Source organism: Camelina sativa, chromosome 19 (genome assembly GCF_030686135.1).
Source record: "Camelina sativa cultivar CO46 ecotype springtype chromosome 19, ASM3068613v1".
In the NCBI taxonomy this organism is placed as follows: domain Eukaryota; kingdom Viridiplantae; phylum Streptophyta; class Magnoliopsida; order Brassicales; family Brassicaceae; genus Camelina; species Camelina sativa.
Window position 1 is genome coordinate 14,969,781 of NC_141898.1, and position 15,229 is coordinate 14,985,009.

At 35.4% G+C, this 15,229-nt stretch overlaps 3 protein-coding genes across 4 annotated transcripts; 2 read left to right on the forward strand and 1 right to left on the reverse strand.

Annotated features, from left to right (window-relative positions):
• The first annotated feature begins 930 nt into the window (after nt 1–930).
• On the forward strand, nt 931–2,038 carry LOC104766481 (uncharacterized). The gene is made up of 2 exons (XM_087501925.1): nt 931–1,227; nt 1,770–2,038. Exons 1-2 carry the CDS (start codon nt 1,068–1,070, stop codon nt 1,784–1,786), a joined length of 177 nt encoding a protein of 58 aa, XP_087358051.1. The 5' UTR covers nt 931–1,067; the 3' UTR covers nt 1,787–2,038.
• A 397-nt stretch (nt 2,039–2,435) lies between these two features.
• LOC104766484 (long chain acyl-CoA synthetase 8) lies at nt 2,436–6,016 on the forward strand. The gene is made up of 12 exons (XM_010490387.3): nt 2,436–2,613; nt 2,698–3,216; nt 3,303–3,383; nt 3,467–3,739; nt 3,884–4,015; nt 4,101–4,274; nt 4,353–4,582; nt 4,794–4,911; nt 4,995–5,126; nt 5,210–5,344; nt 5,444–5,650; nt 5,731–6,016. The coding sequence occupies exons 2-12, from the start codon at nt 2,710–2,712 to the stop codon at nt 5,893–5,895; spliced, it is 2,154 nt and encodes a 717-aa protein (XP_010488689.2). The 5' UTR covers nt 2,436–2,613; nt 2,698–2,709; the 3' UTR covers nt 5,896–6,016.
• LOC104766482 (uncharacterized) lies at nt 5,911–7,890 on the reverse strand. Of its 2 annotated transcripts, none has more exons than XM_010490385.3 (6): nt 7,486–7,890; nt 7,238–7,383; nt 6,859–7,018; nt 6,672–6,770; nt 6,499–6,581; nt 5,911–6,418 (listed from the first exon to the last, which is right to left on the reverse strand). In XM_010490385.3, exons 1-6 carry the CDS (start codon nt 7,870–7,872, stop codon nt 6,283–6,285), a joined length of 1,011 nt encoding a protein of 336 aa, XP_010488687.2. In that variant the 5' UTR covers nt 7,873–7,890; the 3' UTR covers nt 5,911–6,282. The 2 variants fall into 2 exon arrangements, with proteins under 2 accessions (XP_010488687.2, XP_010488686.1); XM_010490384.3 differs by having other exon boundaries at nt 6,499–6,587; nt 7,486–7,864.
• Between the last annotated feature and the right edge of the window lie 7,339 nt (nt 7,891–15,229).

A 15,229-nucleotide genomic window follows, 5' to 3' on the forward strand; every position in this document is an offset into this window, starting at 1 on the left:
ACATTAAAGGGAAGAGATATTTTGGTATTAATCCTACTCCATAAAATGATATTTACCCATAAAATCTGACAAAGTGATATTCTCTTAGACCATCTCGACTGAGAAATTCTCTCATTGTTTCTCTTGTATTTGGGCCCAAAAACATAATAAAAAAAATTATTTCTCGGTCCATTAAGAAGAGAATCGATTATGTTGGAAGGAATTGAGCAACGCATTAAGCAACGCTACGTGGCGCGTTTTGGTACATTGATCCGTAAATATAAAAGAATTATTTTTTCTTTTCTATTTTCTTCTTTCTTTCTTTCCTGATCTTCTCTCTCTTGATCTAAAAGGCGAATCAAAGTCGATTCATCTGAAAACTGGAAAATGAATTGATTCTTTGTTATCGTCATCTGGATAGTCACAGAGGAACCCCAAAACCTAAAAAATAGCTCTAAAGAGAGAGATGGAAGGCAAAGAAGAAGATGTTAGAGTCGGAGCAAACAAGTTTCCGGAGAGGCAACCGATCGGAACATCAGCTCAGAATGACAAGGACTACAAGGAGCCACCACCTGCGCCCTTGTTCAAGCCAGGCGAGCTAGCTTCGTGGTCTTTCTGGAGAGCTGAAATCGATTGGCTCTTTTTTAGGTTTTGGGCTGGAGAGATGGTCACTGCCTCACTGGCCTGGAGAAATCACCGGACCTCCCTTCTTACTTCCTCCTTTGGTATGTTTCTTCTTCTTCGTTTGTCCTTTGGTAAGCTTTTGGGACCATATCCTCCTAACTTTAAATGATAGAAAGGTTGAACGTTTACCTGTTACAATCAGCTTTGATTTTTTTTTTGTATGTAGATGATTGGAATCGATTATTGGTTTGGAACTTGCAGTTGCAGGTTAAAATTGCAGGGAATGTTTAGAGGGATGTAGTAGAATCACCCAAAGGTAAATTCTCAATTTGTTGGCTCACAAAATTATATTATTACAGAAATATAAAAACTTTGCAGAATGGTCGAAGGATTTGCATATGTTTGTTTTGAAGAAATGGTTTATGTGATTAACTCCAAACCTTTTTTATGAACTGTGGAATTGGATGTTGAAATATATGTTGTTAGATCCGTGGGAACATGTGGTGGGTATGGGACTTGGTGCTGTGTTCGCCAACCAGCTCGTCAAATGGGATGTGAAGCTTAAGGAAGATCTCGATGTGATGCTCGCTAAGGCTAGAGCTGCCAATGAGCGCCGTTACTTTGGTATATTCGCGCTATCAGCTTAATTTTGTGTTGATTTTGTGAAAATCTTTGGCAATAGAAACTTTAGGCTATATCATTTCGTTATCTTTGTGCAGCCTAGCTCGTGGCATATCCATTTTGTTAGGCTATTGTTGTGAACTTTACAATGTGTACAACATAATGTTATAAAGACCTTAATGAAAATGGAAAGATAGATACTTTTGATTGTTTCTTTGGTTCTAGAGGGAGATAGGTTGCAACTAGCAAGTAAGAGTATTACATTATGTGATAAACAGAGAGTAGATGTGATTTTGAAAGGAACCAAAAATGTTGAATTGTGTAGCTTTAGTTAGTGGGTATATTACCAAGATTTTGAAAAATGTTTAAGTTGAAGGACTTTCTTCTTTAGTTTCAAGTTAATCTCTATTCGTTGATCACCATTTTCAAATGCCTATTTGCGGCATAATTTGGTGTGTTACATTTCTTGTTTTGGTCGATTGAATGAGTTTGCACACTTATATAACTTGGAGAATTCAAACTTTTCATTTGTGTTTGTAATGCAGATGAAGATCGGGATTAGTTATTGGGTGACCTTTGAAGTCTTCAGAAATCAAAATATCTTTCTCTGAAGTCATCTTAAGTGCTTGTTCTGTTTGTTCTTCCCTGTTAAAGCTTCTCATCTCCTTGTCTTTAGAGTTGAGATCTCTTTTGCTTCGGCACTGGAGTGCTTTTTCATTCAATGTTTTTGATTATGAACCTAAAGATTTGTGTTTTCACAATCTGAGTCTGTTTGTACCTGGTTAATAATGGTGAATGATAAACCTTGCAATCATTTTATCTTCTTTTATGGGAATACAGAATTTCAGAATCACTTTGTGTAACAGATGGTTCAAGTTTGTAAAAATTTTTTGTTTTCTATTAATATAAAGATTTAAATAATTTTTTTAACATTTCAGATAATTAAAATTTGTTAATTAATAAACAAAATTTAAAAAATTATTATTTAAATAATTGAGCAACCTTCTTTAGAGTTTTCTAGTGAAGATAAATAATTTTGTTAAAATTCTGAATAAATTGCTTTAATTAGTTTAATATTAATTATATAATTAATTAATTTTTAAGCAGCTTCCCCGGCATTTTAGGTAAACGTGGCAACAAAAAACCAAACAGAAAAATATCCACGTGTCCCTCCATTACCCAACTGCCACGTGTCCATCACCGTACCGACGAATCATTCCTCTCTAAACCACGGCTGCTCGAATAAAAGACAGAGTCCACAAGCTTCGGATTGTTCAGAAGTTTTCAAACAGCGAAAAAGGTTTTAACTTTCACTTTCTTTTTTTGGAATACGATTCGAAGAACTCATCAAGAAACTTCCTTTCACTGATCCCTCGATCCCATTCGTAGGTAACCCACAATTCCCACACCTTTTCGATTCCTTAGCTTTGGATTCTGTTTTGCTCGGATCGATCATCGGATCCGTTGTTGTAGCTTTCCTCTCTTATGGAAGATTCTGGGGTGAATCCAATGGGTTCACTGAGTAAATTTGGAGTCTATGGGATCATAGGAGGTGGAGTCGTTGCTTTACTTGTACCTGTGTTACTCTCCGTTGTGTTGAACGGAAGCAAAAAGGGGAAAAAGAGAGGTGTTCCGATCAAATTAGGTGGCGAGGAAGGTTACACGATGCGTCATGCTAGTGCTCCTGATTTGGTTACTGTTCCTTGGGAAGGAGCTACAACTATCTCTGCTTTGTTTGAGCAGTCTTGTAAAAAGTATTCGAGAGATCGGTTGCTTGGGACTAGAGAGTTTATTGGTAAAGAGTTTGTTACGGCTAGTGACGGCAGGAAGTTTGAGAAGCTTCATTTGGGAGAGTACAAGTGGCAAACTTATGCAGAGGTCTTTGATCGTGTTTGTAACTTTGCGGCCGGGTTGGTTAATGTTGGACATAATGTTGATACTCGTGTTGCTATCTTTTCGGATACTCGTGCAGAGTGGTTTATCGCGTTTCAGGTTCGTTCATTTTAGCTAATGGTTTGCAGTTTGTTTTGTTGGTTTTTTGCTTGAATTTGTTTGATAAGGTTGGTTATAAATTTCAGGGATGTTTCAGGCAGAGCATAACCGTTGTTACAATCTATGCTTCTTTAGGAGAAGAGGCTTTGATTTACTCACTTAATGAGGTTGGTAGAGAAGTTTTTGATGTCTTATGTTTTTTGATTACTGTTGCTGGATCTCTGAATATAGAGTTTTGTATTGTTGACAGACACGAGTGTCGACTCTAATATGCGACTCAAAACAACTTAAAAAGTTGTGTGGGATACAATCAAGCTTGAAGACTGTAAAGAACATTATTTACATTGAAGAAGATGGAGTAGATGTTGATCCTAGTGAATTCAATAATATGGATGACATAACTGTTTCGTCGATCTCTGAAGTTGAGAAACTGGGGCAGAAGACTCCTGTTCAACCGATCTTACCTTCGAAGAATGGAGTTGCTGTTATAATGTTTACCAGTGGTAGTACCGGCCTACCAAAGGTGTGTGTGTTGGACTGTTTCCTTTCTCTTTGTTATGTGTTTTTGTTTGCCTGAATTCTTGATACGGGAAACCATATTATATTTTCGTTTAGCAAATCTATCACTGCAGTTTATCCTAACCTTCCATTGTGCGTATTCACTCAGGGAGTTATGATTACCCACGGGAATCTTGTCGCAACTGCTGCAGGAGTTATGAAGGTTATTCCAAAACTGGATAGGAATGACACATATATTGCTTACTTACCTCTGGCTCATGTGTTTGAGCTGGAAGCTGAGGTCTGTTACTGTGCTCTCTCTCTTTTTAAGTACTACCTTATTGTCTTGCTCTTTCCTACCAAATCATGGTTTTTTTTTTCTTCAGATTGTGGTCTTTACCTCAGGTTGTGCCATCGGTTATGGCTCAGCAATGACTTTAACTGACACTTCTAATAAAATTAAGAAAGGAACTAAAGGAGATGTTTCAGCTCTAAATCCAACTATCATGACTGCAGTTCCTGCTATTCTTGATCGTGTCCGTGATGGAGTTCTGAAAAAGGTACCATCTTAGCGACAATAATGTTGTGTGTATTTTTGGAGTTACTATATCAGTTTATTTCTGTACGTAATAATCTAGGTTGAGGAAAAGGGAGGGATGGCGAAGACCCTTTTTGACTTGGCATACAAGCGCCGGTTAGCAGCTGTGGATGGAAGCTGGTTTGGTGCCTGGGGTCTGGAGAAAATGTTGTGGGATACTCTAATCTTTAAGAAAGTACGTGCTGTGCTTGGAGGACACATCCGGTTTATGCTCTGTGGAGGGGCTCCTCTATCTCCTGATTCGCAACGCTTCATCAATATCTGTATGGGGTAAGAGAATCCTCTGTAGTCTCACTTTTGACATTTGCATACGAGTCTTGTCCCATGTTAACTTAGGAAAATGCCATTGAAATCGTTTGGATTTGTGTTCACATCATTGGTGACGTTGGTATGGTTGTACTTGTCTGTATTCTTCATAGCAACTTCATAATGCTTGGGCTTAGATTTTTTCTGATTGTGACTGCGCATTGTTTTCTGTTAGGGCTCCCATCGGTCAAGGATATGGATTGACTGAAACGTGTGCTGGAGCTACGTTTTCTGAGTGGGACGACCCTTCTGTTGGCCGTGTAGGACCTCCACTTCCATGCGGCTATATTAAGGTTTGCAGACAATCTTTAATCAAACACAACATGTTGACAATTTGTAAATTTTTGTAATCACGAGAGGAGATTTCATCTTGCAGCTTGTTTCTTGGGAAGAAGGTGGCTACAGAATTTCAGACAAACCAATGCCTCGAGGGGAGATTGTGGTAGGTGGTAACAGTGTAACAGCAGGTTACTTCAACAATCAAGGAAAAACCGATGAGGTTTACAAGGTAAAGCACTGTGTTGCATATCCTGGGAGCTTAGTTTACCCACTTGCTAAATAGATTTCTGAGGGTCAACATGACAAATTCAGGTTGACGAGAAGGGCACGAGGTGGTTTTACACTGGAGATATTGGGAGATTCCACCCTGATGGATGTCTTGAAGTTATTGACAGAAAGAAAGATATTGTTAAACTTCAACACGGGGAATATGTATCTCTCGGAAAGGTATGTCCATAAAACTTTAGTTCTACATGGAGAAATGAGGATGGTATGATACTATTATCCCCTCATGCCTTTTCATTGTCTAAATTGTGTGATTCACAGGTGGAGGCAGCTTTGGGTTCAAGCAATTACGTCGATAACATCATGGTACATGCTGACCCAATGAACAGCTACTGTGTAGCTCTTGTCGTTGTATCACACGGAGCATTAGAGAAATGGGCAGAGGAAGCCGGAGTTAAACACAGTGACTTCGCTGAGCTATGCGAGAACGGTGATGCAGTCAAGGAGGTTCAACAGTCTCTTACCAAGGTTTGTATTTCCAATAGCCGTCTCAGGTTTTACATACTTACATCTGGTAATATATGTATTCCAAACTGTTACAATTCCAGGCAGGAAAAGCGGCAAAACTCGAAAAGTTTGAACTTCCAGCAAAGATCAAGTTGCTGTCGGAGCCGTGGACACCCGAGTCAGGATTAGTCACAGCTGCTCTCAAGATAAAGAGGGAGCAAATTAAGGCCAAATTCAAAGATGAACTCAGCAAGTTGTATGCCTAAACAATTTTCTTTGACTTTGTGACAAACTCCATATATTTCAGTTTGAATTTCCACATCTCGTTATATCTACAATAAACATGTTTTCTCTTTTTAATCAAATGTTGATCTGATTACATTTGCATCGGTAATGAAGCACTAGAAGAAAGTAAATCACTCTAGTACTGAATCTATTCTTAAGGAGCTGAAGTAGTTTGTTCTGATGATCCAGAATTACATTTCCCTCTTCTAGAATACATTTGTAGCACTGGTGATTTCCATCTTCATCAATCTTGTTATCATCGGCCTTCATGAATCAGATTTTTGATTGTCTCTGAGAAACCTTCCTCGGCTTTTGGAAACTCCGTGACAATTTTCTTGTCATCGAGTGAAAGCAGAGCGTTGATGTTGCTATTGATTTGGGTCAGATGATGGAGATTCTTTAGGAGCTGTCGTCTCTGATACTGGTGGTCGTAGGAGAAGATACAAAGAGGGTCCCAAGAATGGCACCACTGATACCGGTAAAAGCCAGCTGCCTTTATCAAACCTGAAAAAGAAGCAGTGTATGTTCATAAAAAAGACAAGGGTCTTGAGTAAACACGGTAAACAGCTTTATATAGAACTCACCATTTTCTGCTGGTCATGTCATTGTAAACCCAAAACGGAGCAAATGCAGACAGTAAACAGAAATCAAGACTGGTAACATGAATCTGCATCTTAAAAGGTTAAGTCCTGTTATGTCAAATATGAGCAAAGAGATGATTTGCATTTCCGGAAAAGAATGAGCATATCGAACTTACGAATTTGCTCTCTCGAAAGTACTGATAGAACTCTGTCCAGTCACCAGCATTACCAACTACTGAATAAAGAATTATACCTAGTCCTGCAACAAGAGTTACCTGATGCATAACTGTGTCAACTCTCAGTAATGAAAACCAAAGGCGGGAGACATGAATCAAGATTACAAAAAGAGGGAGATCTTTTTACCCCAGCAGTTATTTTTGATTCCAGAATATTCAAAGGCCATTTTCTCAGCTCAGTCTCTGAAACAGGAGGAGCAGGAGGATTCCACAGGGCAAAATAAGGTAACAAAGCGTACACACCACCGAAAAACGAAAGCACAACAAAAGGCCAAGCCGGGGTTTTACTGTCGAACAAAGGCATCTATCAACGAGTATACATGTATAATAGATTGAATATAACACTAATATGAGAGTTGATGAGAACGTTTCACTGAACAATCTCTAATATGGTATCAGAGAACTCAACACTACCAGTTTTTCTCTATTTTGATTTCAGCTTATAGTGTTCTACTTACTTAACTCTCTAAAGAGGGTAAAGGAAGAAGCCATAAAAGTAATGATACCTTCGACCAGTGGGAAGCAAAAGCATGCCATATACCAAAGGCCACAAACCCATGATGTACCATAACCCAACAAGGATCTGATTCATTCTAAAACCATCATCACTCTTCAAATTCAAGAGCTTTTTCAAAAAGTACAAGTCTTGCGTCTGCAAAAAAAAAATAAAATCACAATTGATCAAATCTAAGAGGTCAATCTTAAGGTTTCCACCAATCTATCACACTAAAAGGCTTAGGCTTTAGATGCGTACCGGTGTCTGATCAGGTGCGAGATTGAAGCAATAGTACAAAAGCGCACCCCAAAGCGCAAAAAGCAAAATTGAGCTTGACCAATCCCTTCCTTCATCTTGGATTTGAGTTTTCTCTGGTTCTGGGTTGTTTAAAGAGCTTTTGCAGACATGGAAGAATGTGTCTTTCCTCTCGTATTTTGAGAAAAGGGCAATTCTGTAAGATTTTGGAAATGGTGAAGAAGCTTTTGAATGCAGAAGAAGGAGGTTTGGGGATTGTGTTAAAGTTTGAGGTCGTGTGGAGGGTTTAAGAAGAGGAGGAAGACGAGAGAAGTTGCAGGAGATGAGGCTAATGCTTTCCAACATTTTTAGACCAAAAAGATGACTTACCCACTCATTCTCTCTAAACATGTATGTTTTTATATATTTTTTTGTGTAAAAATATTAAAAAAAAACACTAATTTATACATAGAAGAGAAAAATAATTTAGGTAAGTAAAACCAAATTATTTTGTATTTTATAAAAAAAATTATGATGTTTTGTCCAAAAAAAAAAAACAAAACAAATTATGATGTTATTTCAATTGATTGATTTTCTATTTTTGTTACATATTGATCTTATTCAATAGTAGAATGGTGTTAACTGATAATAATATCATTTGAAAGAAATTTAATAGAAAACTAAACAGAAATTCTGAAGAACCAATTCCTATGTTTTATGCTCACATTTGGATAGAATTCGTTGTAAATTACAATTTTATTCAATTCTTCAAATTTACTTTAAAGATTCATTTAAATTTAACAAGGTTGACTTCAATATTTTAACTATGAGCATAAGGTTTAATAGTCGTAAAGTATGTATGTCGTGGTTCAAATTTAAGAGAACGATTCATATTTCAAAGGAAAAATATCATAAAAATCGTGAACTTGCAAAAGTGGTGATAAAACAATAACTTTGTATATGTTGAAATAAAGTTCTAATTTTGATTGATTTTCCAGTTTAATAGTAAACTTTCATTGACTACCGCAAATGAGACACATCGTTAAATCATCTAGTGGAATAAGTTAACATGATTAAATTTCTGTTAGGAGATTCTGTTACATCATAAAACGACGTCTCCAACATGAGATCACCAGTTAGGCTAAAGTGTTTTGTTATCATTTATACACGAACACATATATTTATACCTATTGTGTGTCCCTGAGTTTGTTCTTCAACTTTCCCACGTATTCTCCATTGAGAATTTTGCCAGAGTTCGACAATAAAAGTTAAGCAAATTAAAGAAACCATAACGATTAAAAACACACTTGCTAAAGAATTTGCAAATTAGAATTTTATAGGACAAAGGGAGTTGATTAAATATCTCCTTCACATGTCTGTGAGACAAGAGCTTCAATACGAAACCACCGTGGTTATTACCAGCGGTGAGGAGAGAGAGAGCTCAAGTACCATGGACTGTCACGACATCCGGAGTTATCATTACTGAATTTTAGATTTGGCTGGGGTAATTCTGAAGGGGAATATGATGGCTTCCTAGTGTAGGAAAAGAAGACTCAAGGCAACACACAATAGATATAAATATACTTATTTGTGTGTTAATGGTGATAAAACACTTTAGTTCAGGTGGTGATCTCTTGTTTATTTCTCCTTAGAGGTAAGGGGTTCAAATTCCATCTTTTTAAATTTAAAAAAAAATACAAAACTATACGAGGTGCCTTATTTGGCAAAGTTTACGATTAAACTCTAAAGTCAATCAAAATTAGTATTTGGCAAAGTTTACGATTAAACTGTAAAGTCAATCAAAATTAAAACTTTATTTCAACACATACAAACTTGATGTTTTTTCCACCACTTTTATAAAGTTGATGCTTTTTACAACATTTTCTCATATTTCAAATGAACATTTTTCGAAATAGTACTATATTTTAGGTCCAATATAAAATAAAATCCGGTGAATGTACTATTCGATAATTAGTGTCAGTTTAGAGATCATAATTGAGTGGTAAAACTTTTTATATTAAAAAGAAAAAAAAAATATGAGGATAAATTATTATATTTTTATAGATTAGATTGGCTAACGGTAAACTGAATTGGAATTCAAACTTTGGGGAATAATAATTGTAGGAGTTCTTTTTATTTGGGCAAACGATATTTTATAGAACTTGTAAACAAAGCTAGCATCCACCAACAGAGGAATTGAACAAGGATGATAAAGCATTTATAACAATGAAATCTGGAGAACAAGTTGCACTACAAAGATTAAACCCAACAGAGACAAAGGTTATTCCAATTTCCATAACATATGAAACTAATAGATTCTTCATCTCTGAAAATCCAATTGACAAATGATATTCCATCACTTTAAGCACAACCAAAGTCTCACTAAAAAGAATTGAGTGCACAAAAGCTCGCAATAATAGTAGGAGTTCTATGATTCATACGTCATGTTGATACAATGTGTTCTCAAACCAGCGATTCTTCATTTTGCCTCAAGGTCTTGACATAATGACATCAAATACACTAATAGAAATCCTACAATTAGATCCGCGGTACCGCGGAAATACGTTTGCCTTAATTTTTGTATACTTAAAACTTAAAATTTATAACATTTAATTTAAAGTTTTAATTTAATTACAATAATATATATATTTTTTTTAGATTTGTTTTGTTTTGCTGAATAATATATTGATATACATACTATTTTCTTTGTTTAATGTGCATAAAATTTTATGTATAAAAATTAGTTGTTGAAAAGTAAGAAAATCTATACTGTTGTGAACTATATTATAAGCTTGGAGATAACAAAATGTCTATTATGAGAAAAATCAAAGGAGAAGAGATTTAGAGAGAAACTTAGAAAGATAATAAGACTTATCACTACTCTTATTCTTTTGTACATAACTCCTATTTATAGAGGGAGGAGACAAAGATAAGTATAGAGAGGTTGGTGACAATTGGTGAACAAGTGTTACATGCAATACATGAGGGAAGACATTTGTTGTGATGGATTGCATGAGGAGGGACACTTGTTCTGATGGATACTCACACTAATTTTATAAACCCCCCCCTCCCCTTGAGTATCCATCACCACTAATGAGTTACACACTGCCTCATTAAAAATCTCATCATAGAAAAACCCAGTGGATAAAAACCATGATAAATGGAAAATGTGTACAGTAGTATAAAATCCCCTCGAAAAAACTTCACAGATCTCGTAGATGCCGCATTCCAATATTCTGACTATGCTTTCTGAATGTTGAAGTAGGAAGTGCCTTTGTAAATAGATATGCTGCATTGTCACTTCAGCGGATATATTGGATATCAACTTTCTTATTTTTTTCGAGTTTTTGAGTGTATGAGAAAAATCTTGGAGGTATATACTTTATTATGTCGCTCTTGATGTAACCTTCTTTGATTTGGGCGACACAAGCAGTATTGTCTTCGAATAATGTTGTTGGCTCTTTACTGGTGACTATTCCACTTGATTCTTGTATGTGGTTAGTCATTGATCTGAGCCATACACATTCCCTCGATGCTTCATGAAAATCAATTGTTTCTGCATGATTTGAGGAAGTGACAACCAAAGTCTGTTTCTGTGAGCTCCATGAGATTGTAGTTCTTCCAATTGTGAAAACATATCCTACATCTGCAAAACCAACTCGACCAACCGAAGTGTTTCTAGGATAAAATAATCCCAAGTATATCGTACATTGAAGATAACAAATAATATGTTTTATCCCATTCCAATGCCGACTAGTAGGGGATGAGTTATATCTTGCAAGTAGATTAGTAGCGAATGCAATATCTGGTCTAGTGCAATTTGCAAGGTACATGAGTCCATCGATAAGACTCATATAAAGTACATCGGGACCAAAAATTTTCTCATCATTCTCACAAGGTCTGCATGGATCATTTTCAAAATTCAAAGATCTATTAACCATTGGAGTAACTAAAAGAGTCGTTTTGTCCATTTTAAAGCGCTTTAAAAAAAATCGTACAATTTAATTGATGCACAAATATTCCATCTTGGAAATGTTCTATTTGGAGCCCAAGACAAAATTTAGTCTTTCCAAGATCTTTCGTTTCAAACTCTTCTTTCATATGAGTTCTTGCATCATCAATCTCCTTTCGAGTTCCAATTATATTTAGAACATCAACATATATAGCAATGATCACAAATCCCAATAGACATTTATTTATAAAGACGCATGGATATATTTCATTATTAATATATCCTTTCTTCAATAGGTATCGCTTAAGCGATTATACCACATGCGCCCAGATTGTTTTAATCTGTAAAGTGATCGTTGTAATTTGATCGCATAAATATCATTAGACTTAGAGTCTAATGTCTCAGGAATCTTAAATCCTTATGGGATTTTCATGTATATATCATTATCCAATAATCCATATAAATATGTTGTCACTACATCCATAAGGTACATTTCTAAATTCTTAGAAGCTGTTAGACACATTAAGTACCTGAATATAATTGCATCCATGACTGGAAAATATGTTTCTTCATAATCAACTCCAAGTCTTTGAGAAAAACCTTGTGCAATAAGTCGGGATTTATATCATGTGATTTCATCTTTCTCATTTCTTTTTGGCACAAATACCCACTTGCAACCAACAATTTTTACATCTTTAGATACAGTGACAAGAGTTCAAATACATTTCTTTTATTGAGGGAGAACAACTCAAGTTGCATAGCCTTTTTCCATTTCTCCCAATCAGGCCTATGTTGGCATTCTGATATGGACCTTGGATCTGGATCATCTTTTGAATGATCTATCTATTTAGATACAGAAAATAGAATATTCTATTATCATCATCCATTTCATATTTATGCCATAATATTCTATTTTGGGCATAGTTAACAGAAATATCATATTTTTCAGTATCATCCTAAGGACTTTTCTCTTTATTTAGTTGTTCTTGAACCTTTTCATCTCCCATATTCTTTTTTTCTTCGGGGATTTTTATCTTTAGAGCCCATTGGACTCCCCTGTTTCTATTAAACCTTAGGTTCATTAGCTTTGCTTTCATTGAATTCCTCTCTAGGAATTTCAACTCTTGATGGTGCATTTGCAGCGGGGATATATGACTTTGTCACCATTTTTGTATCTATGAACGCATTTGGTAATTGATTTGCCAAATTTTATAAATGAACAATTTTCTGAACTTCTAGTTCACGTTGATTTTTAGGGGGATCAAGATATATCAAAGATTGTGTATACCATGTAATATCTTTTCGAACTTGTTTAATTCCTCCCCCTAACTTTATAAAGGGAGGAGACAAAGACAAGTATAAAGAAACTTGAGAGATAGTAAAACTTATCACTACTCTTATTCTCTTGTATATAACTCCTATTTATAGAGGGAGAAGACAAAGACAAGTATAGAGAGGTTGGTGACAAATGGTGAACAAGTGTTACAAATGTTACATGCAATACATGAGGGAAGACACTTGTTGTGATGGATTGCGTGAGGAGGGACACTTGTTGTGATATTTGTTACATTATAAGAAAGGACAATTTTCTCTTATTTTTACATATAATATTAGATTCGTTTTTTTAAAGTTAGTATTCAAATTATATGACTTAACTTTTTAGTGCTCTGTAGATTTATGAAACAACCCGACTCGTTTCTTTTTATTAATAACTAGAAATATCATACTCACTAGCAACCTAACCCCAATCAAACAAAAACGGATAATACAAAACAATTCCAATAATCCAATAACGAATAAACGATTAACATAATACCAACATCAATCCAAAGCACAAAACAAAGTCATAAAACCAGCAACCTAACATCCGTTCTAGACAACTAAGTTCCACTCTAGCATCCTATCAGAGAGACAGAGCAATCAACTGAGTCTCTAGAACATCCTCTTCTTTGTAGTCTTGATCCCATGGTCAGACTTTGGCTTTACCTGCGCCACAACACAAAATAGAGGCGTAAGTATTACCAAAGATACTTAGTGAGGCAATCTTTCCATCTACTAGGCTATACACACACGCAATAAGATTTCCTCATACCACAAACAATAGAAAATAAAACAAACCAGGCAATACACAAAGCAATGACAAGATCAGCCGCTGGTAAAGGTTGGTGTCGACCGACACCCGCCTGGTGTTGATCGACACTGACACCTGGCGAAGGTTGTGTCGGCCGACACACACCATGTGTTGATCGATGTAGTCCCCTGGTGTCGACCGACACACACCTTTTGTCGATCGACTCATGGTCGACATTTCCCGACTTCCCTAATTGCATCGACTGACACCTCCACATGGCAGTTGATCGATGCTCATAGGATTCTCGCACCGTCCTCGCATTGGTGTCGACCGACACACTCCTTGTGTCGATCGAAACTCATGCCGAGCATCACGTCTTCTCGATCAGAAACTCCAAATCTCGCCTCCAAACTTTTCCAAACCTTCCCACACAATCTCAGGAATGAATCCAAGCCTCAGGAGCCACGAAAAATGCTTAGAACTCAAAGGAAAACAATCACATAAGGAGTCCACCACGTTCTTAGCCTTGAATCATTCACTCTCCAGGAAGAAGCTCACCAATCAAAGACAAAGGAACCTCCAAAATCTCAATAACACTCATAGAGACTTTTGTTCTCTTATTTCTCTCTCGAAACTGATGAAAGCGGCTAAAGAAAGGGAAAGAAGTCGAGTTCTCGCTTATAACTCGAGTCTTAGGGCTCCTCTAAACCAACCACGCAAATTGGAGAATTAGAATCGACCGGTTTGACCTATCTGCATAAGGTGTCGATCGACACCAACACCTGTGTCGATGGACACCCTTACCAAATTTCCACAATTCGCTTCATTGGTGTTACAATTTAACCCTCTGATCTATGTAAAATTTAGTGATTTATAACCTTAGAATATTTACTCATACACCTCATCTGAATTAGAGCCATCAGAATATCTTTCAGTCGATTATTCCCTAAAATCAGCAAAAATAATGACCGAAAATATTGATTGTTATCTAATCTTAAGAATACTTATAAGATTATTTAAGAATATATATGTATATATATATATATACATATATGTTTATAAATTACTGTTAAGATTTTAAGAAATAATTTTATTAATTCCAACTAATAAACATATGTTATAAATGGAATATCTCATATAAAATAAAATTATAGCAGACTTCAAAATTACATATCAATTTTTAATTATATATTTAAAACTATATATTTAATACGTATAAATATATAAACATTTTTCAAATGGTATTCCATTAAAGATTTTGTGATGGTTTTTAAAATGAAATTCATCATATGACTAAATAATAGTATTCATTTGGTGAGGTAGATAATTTGTTATCATTATTCATTTATTTTATTTATAATATATTTTTGTAACCAAAATAATTAGTTTCTTATTTTTTTAATATACTAATCCCGAAATAAAGTCTTTTACAATTAAATTTTCTTTTTTATTAGTTGTTAATGATTTTTAGTTATTTTAGGTAAAATCCATATTAAATACACATGGATTTTGGATTCTATAACTGGATGATCCATTTAATTTTTTCATCAATGCCAAATCACCCGTACTAATTTTGAAATGTTTTTTTTTTGTTTTTTTTTGTCTAAAAACAATAATTGAGCGGCAATTGAATTGAAGTAATTAAACTAATAATTTTGGACATCTTGCATTCTTTTAAAAGTATTAAGATAACAGGATCTGTTGGCTCTTATATGTTTGGAACTATGCCTTAGATTATATACCAT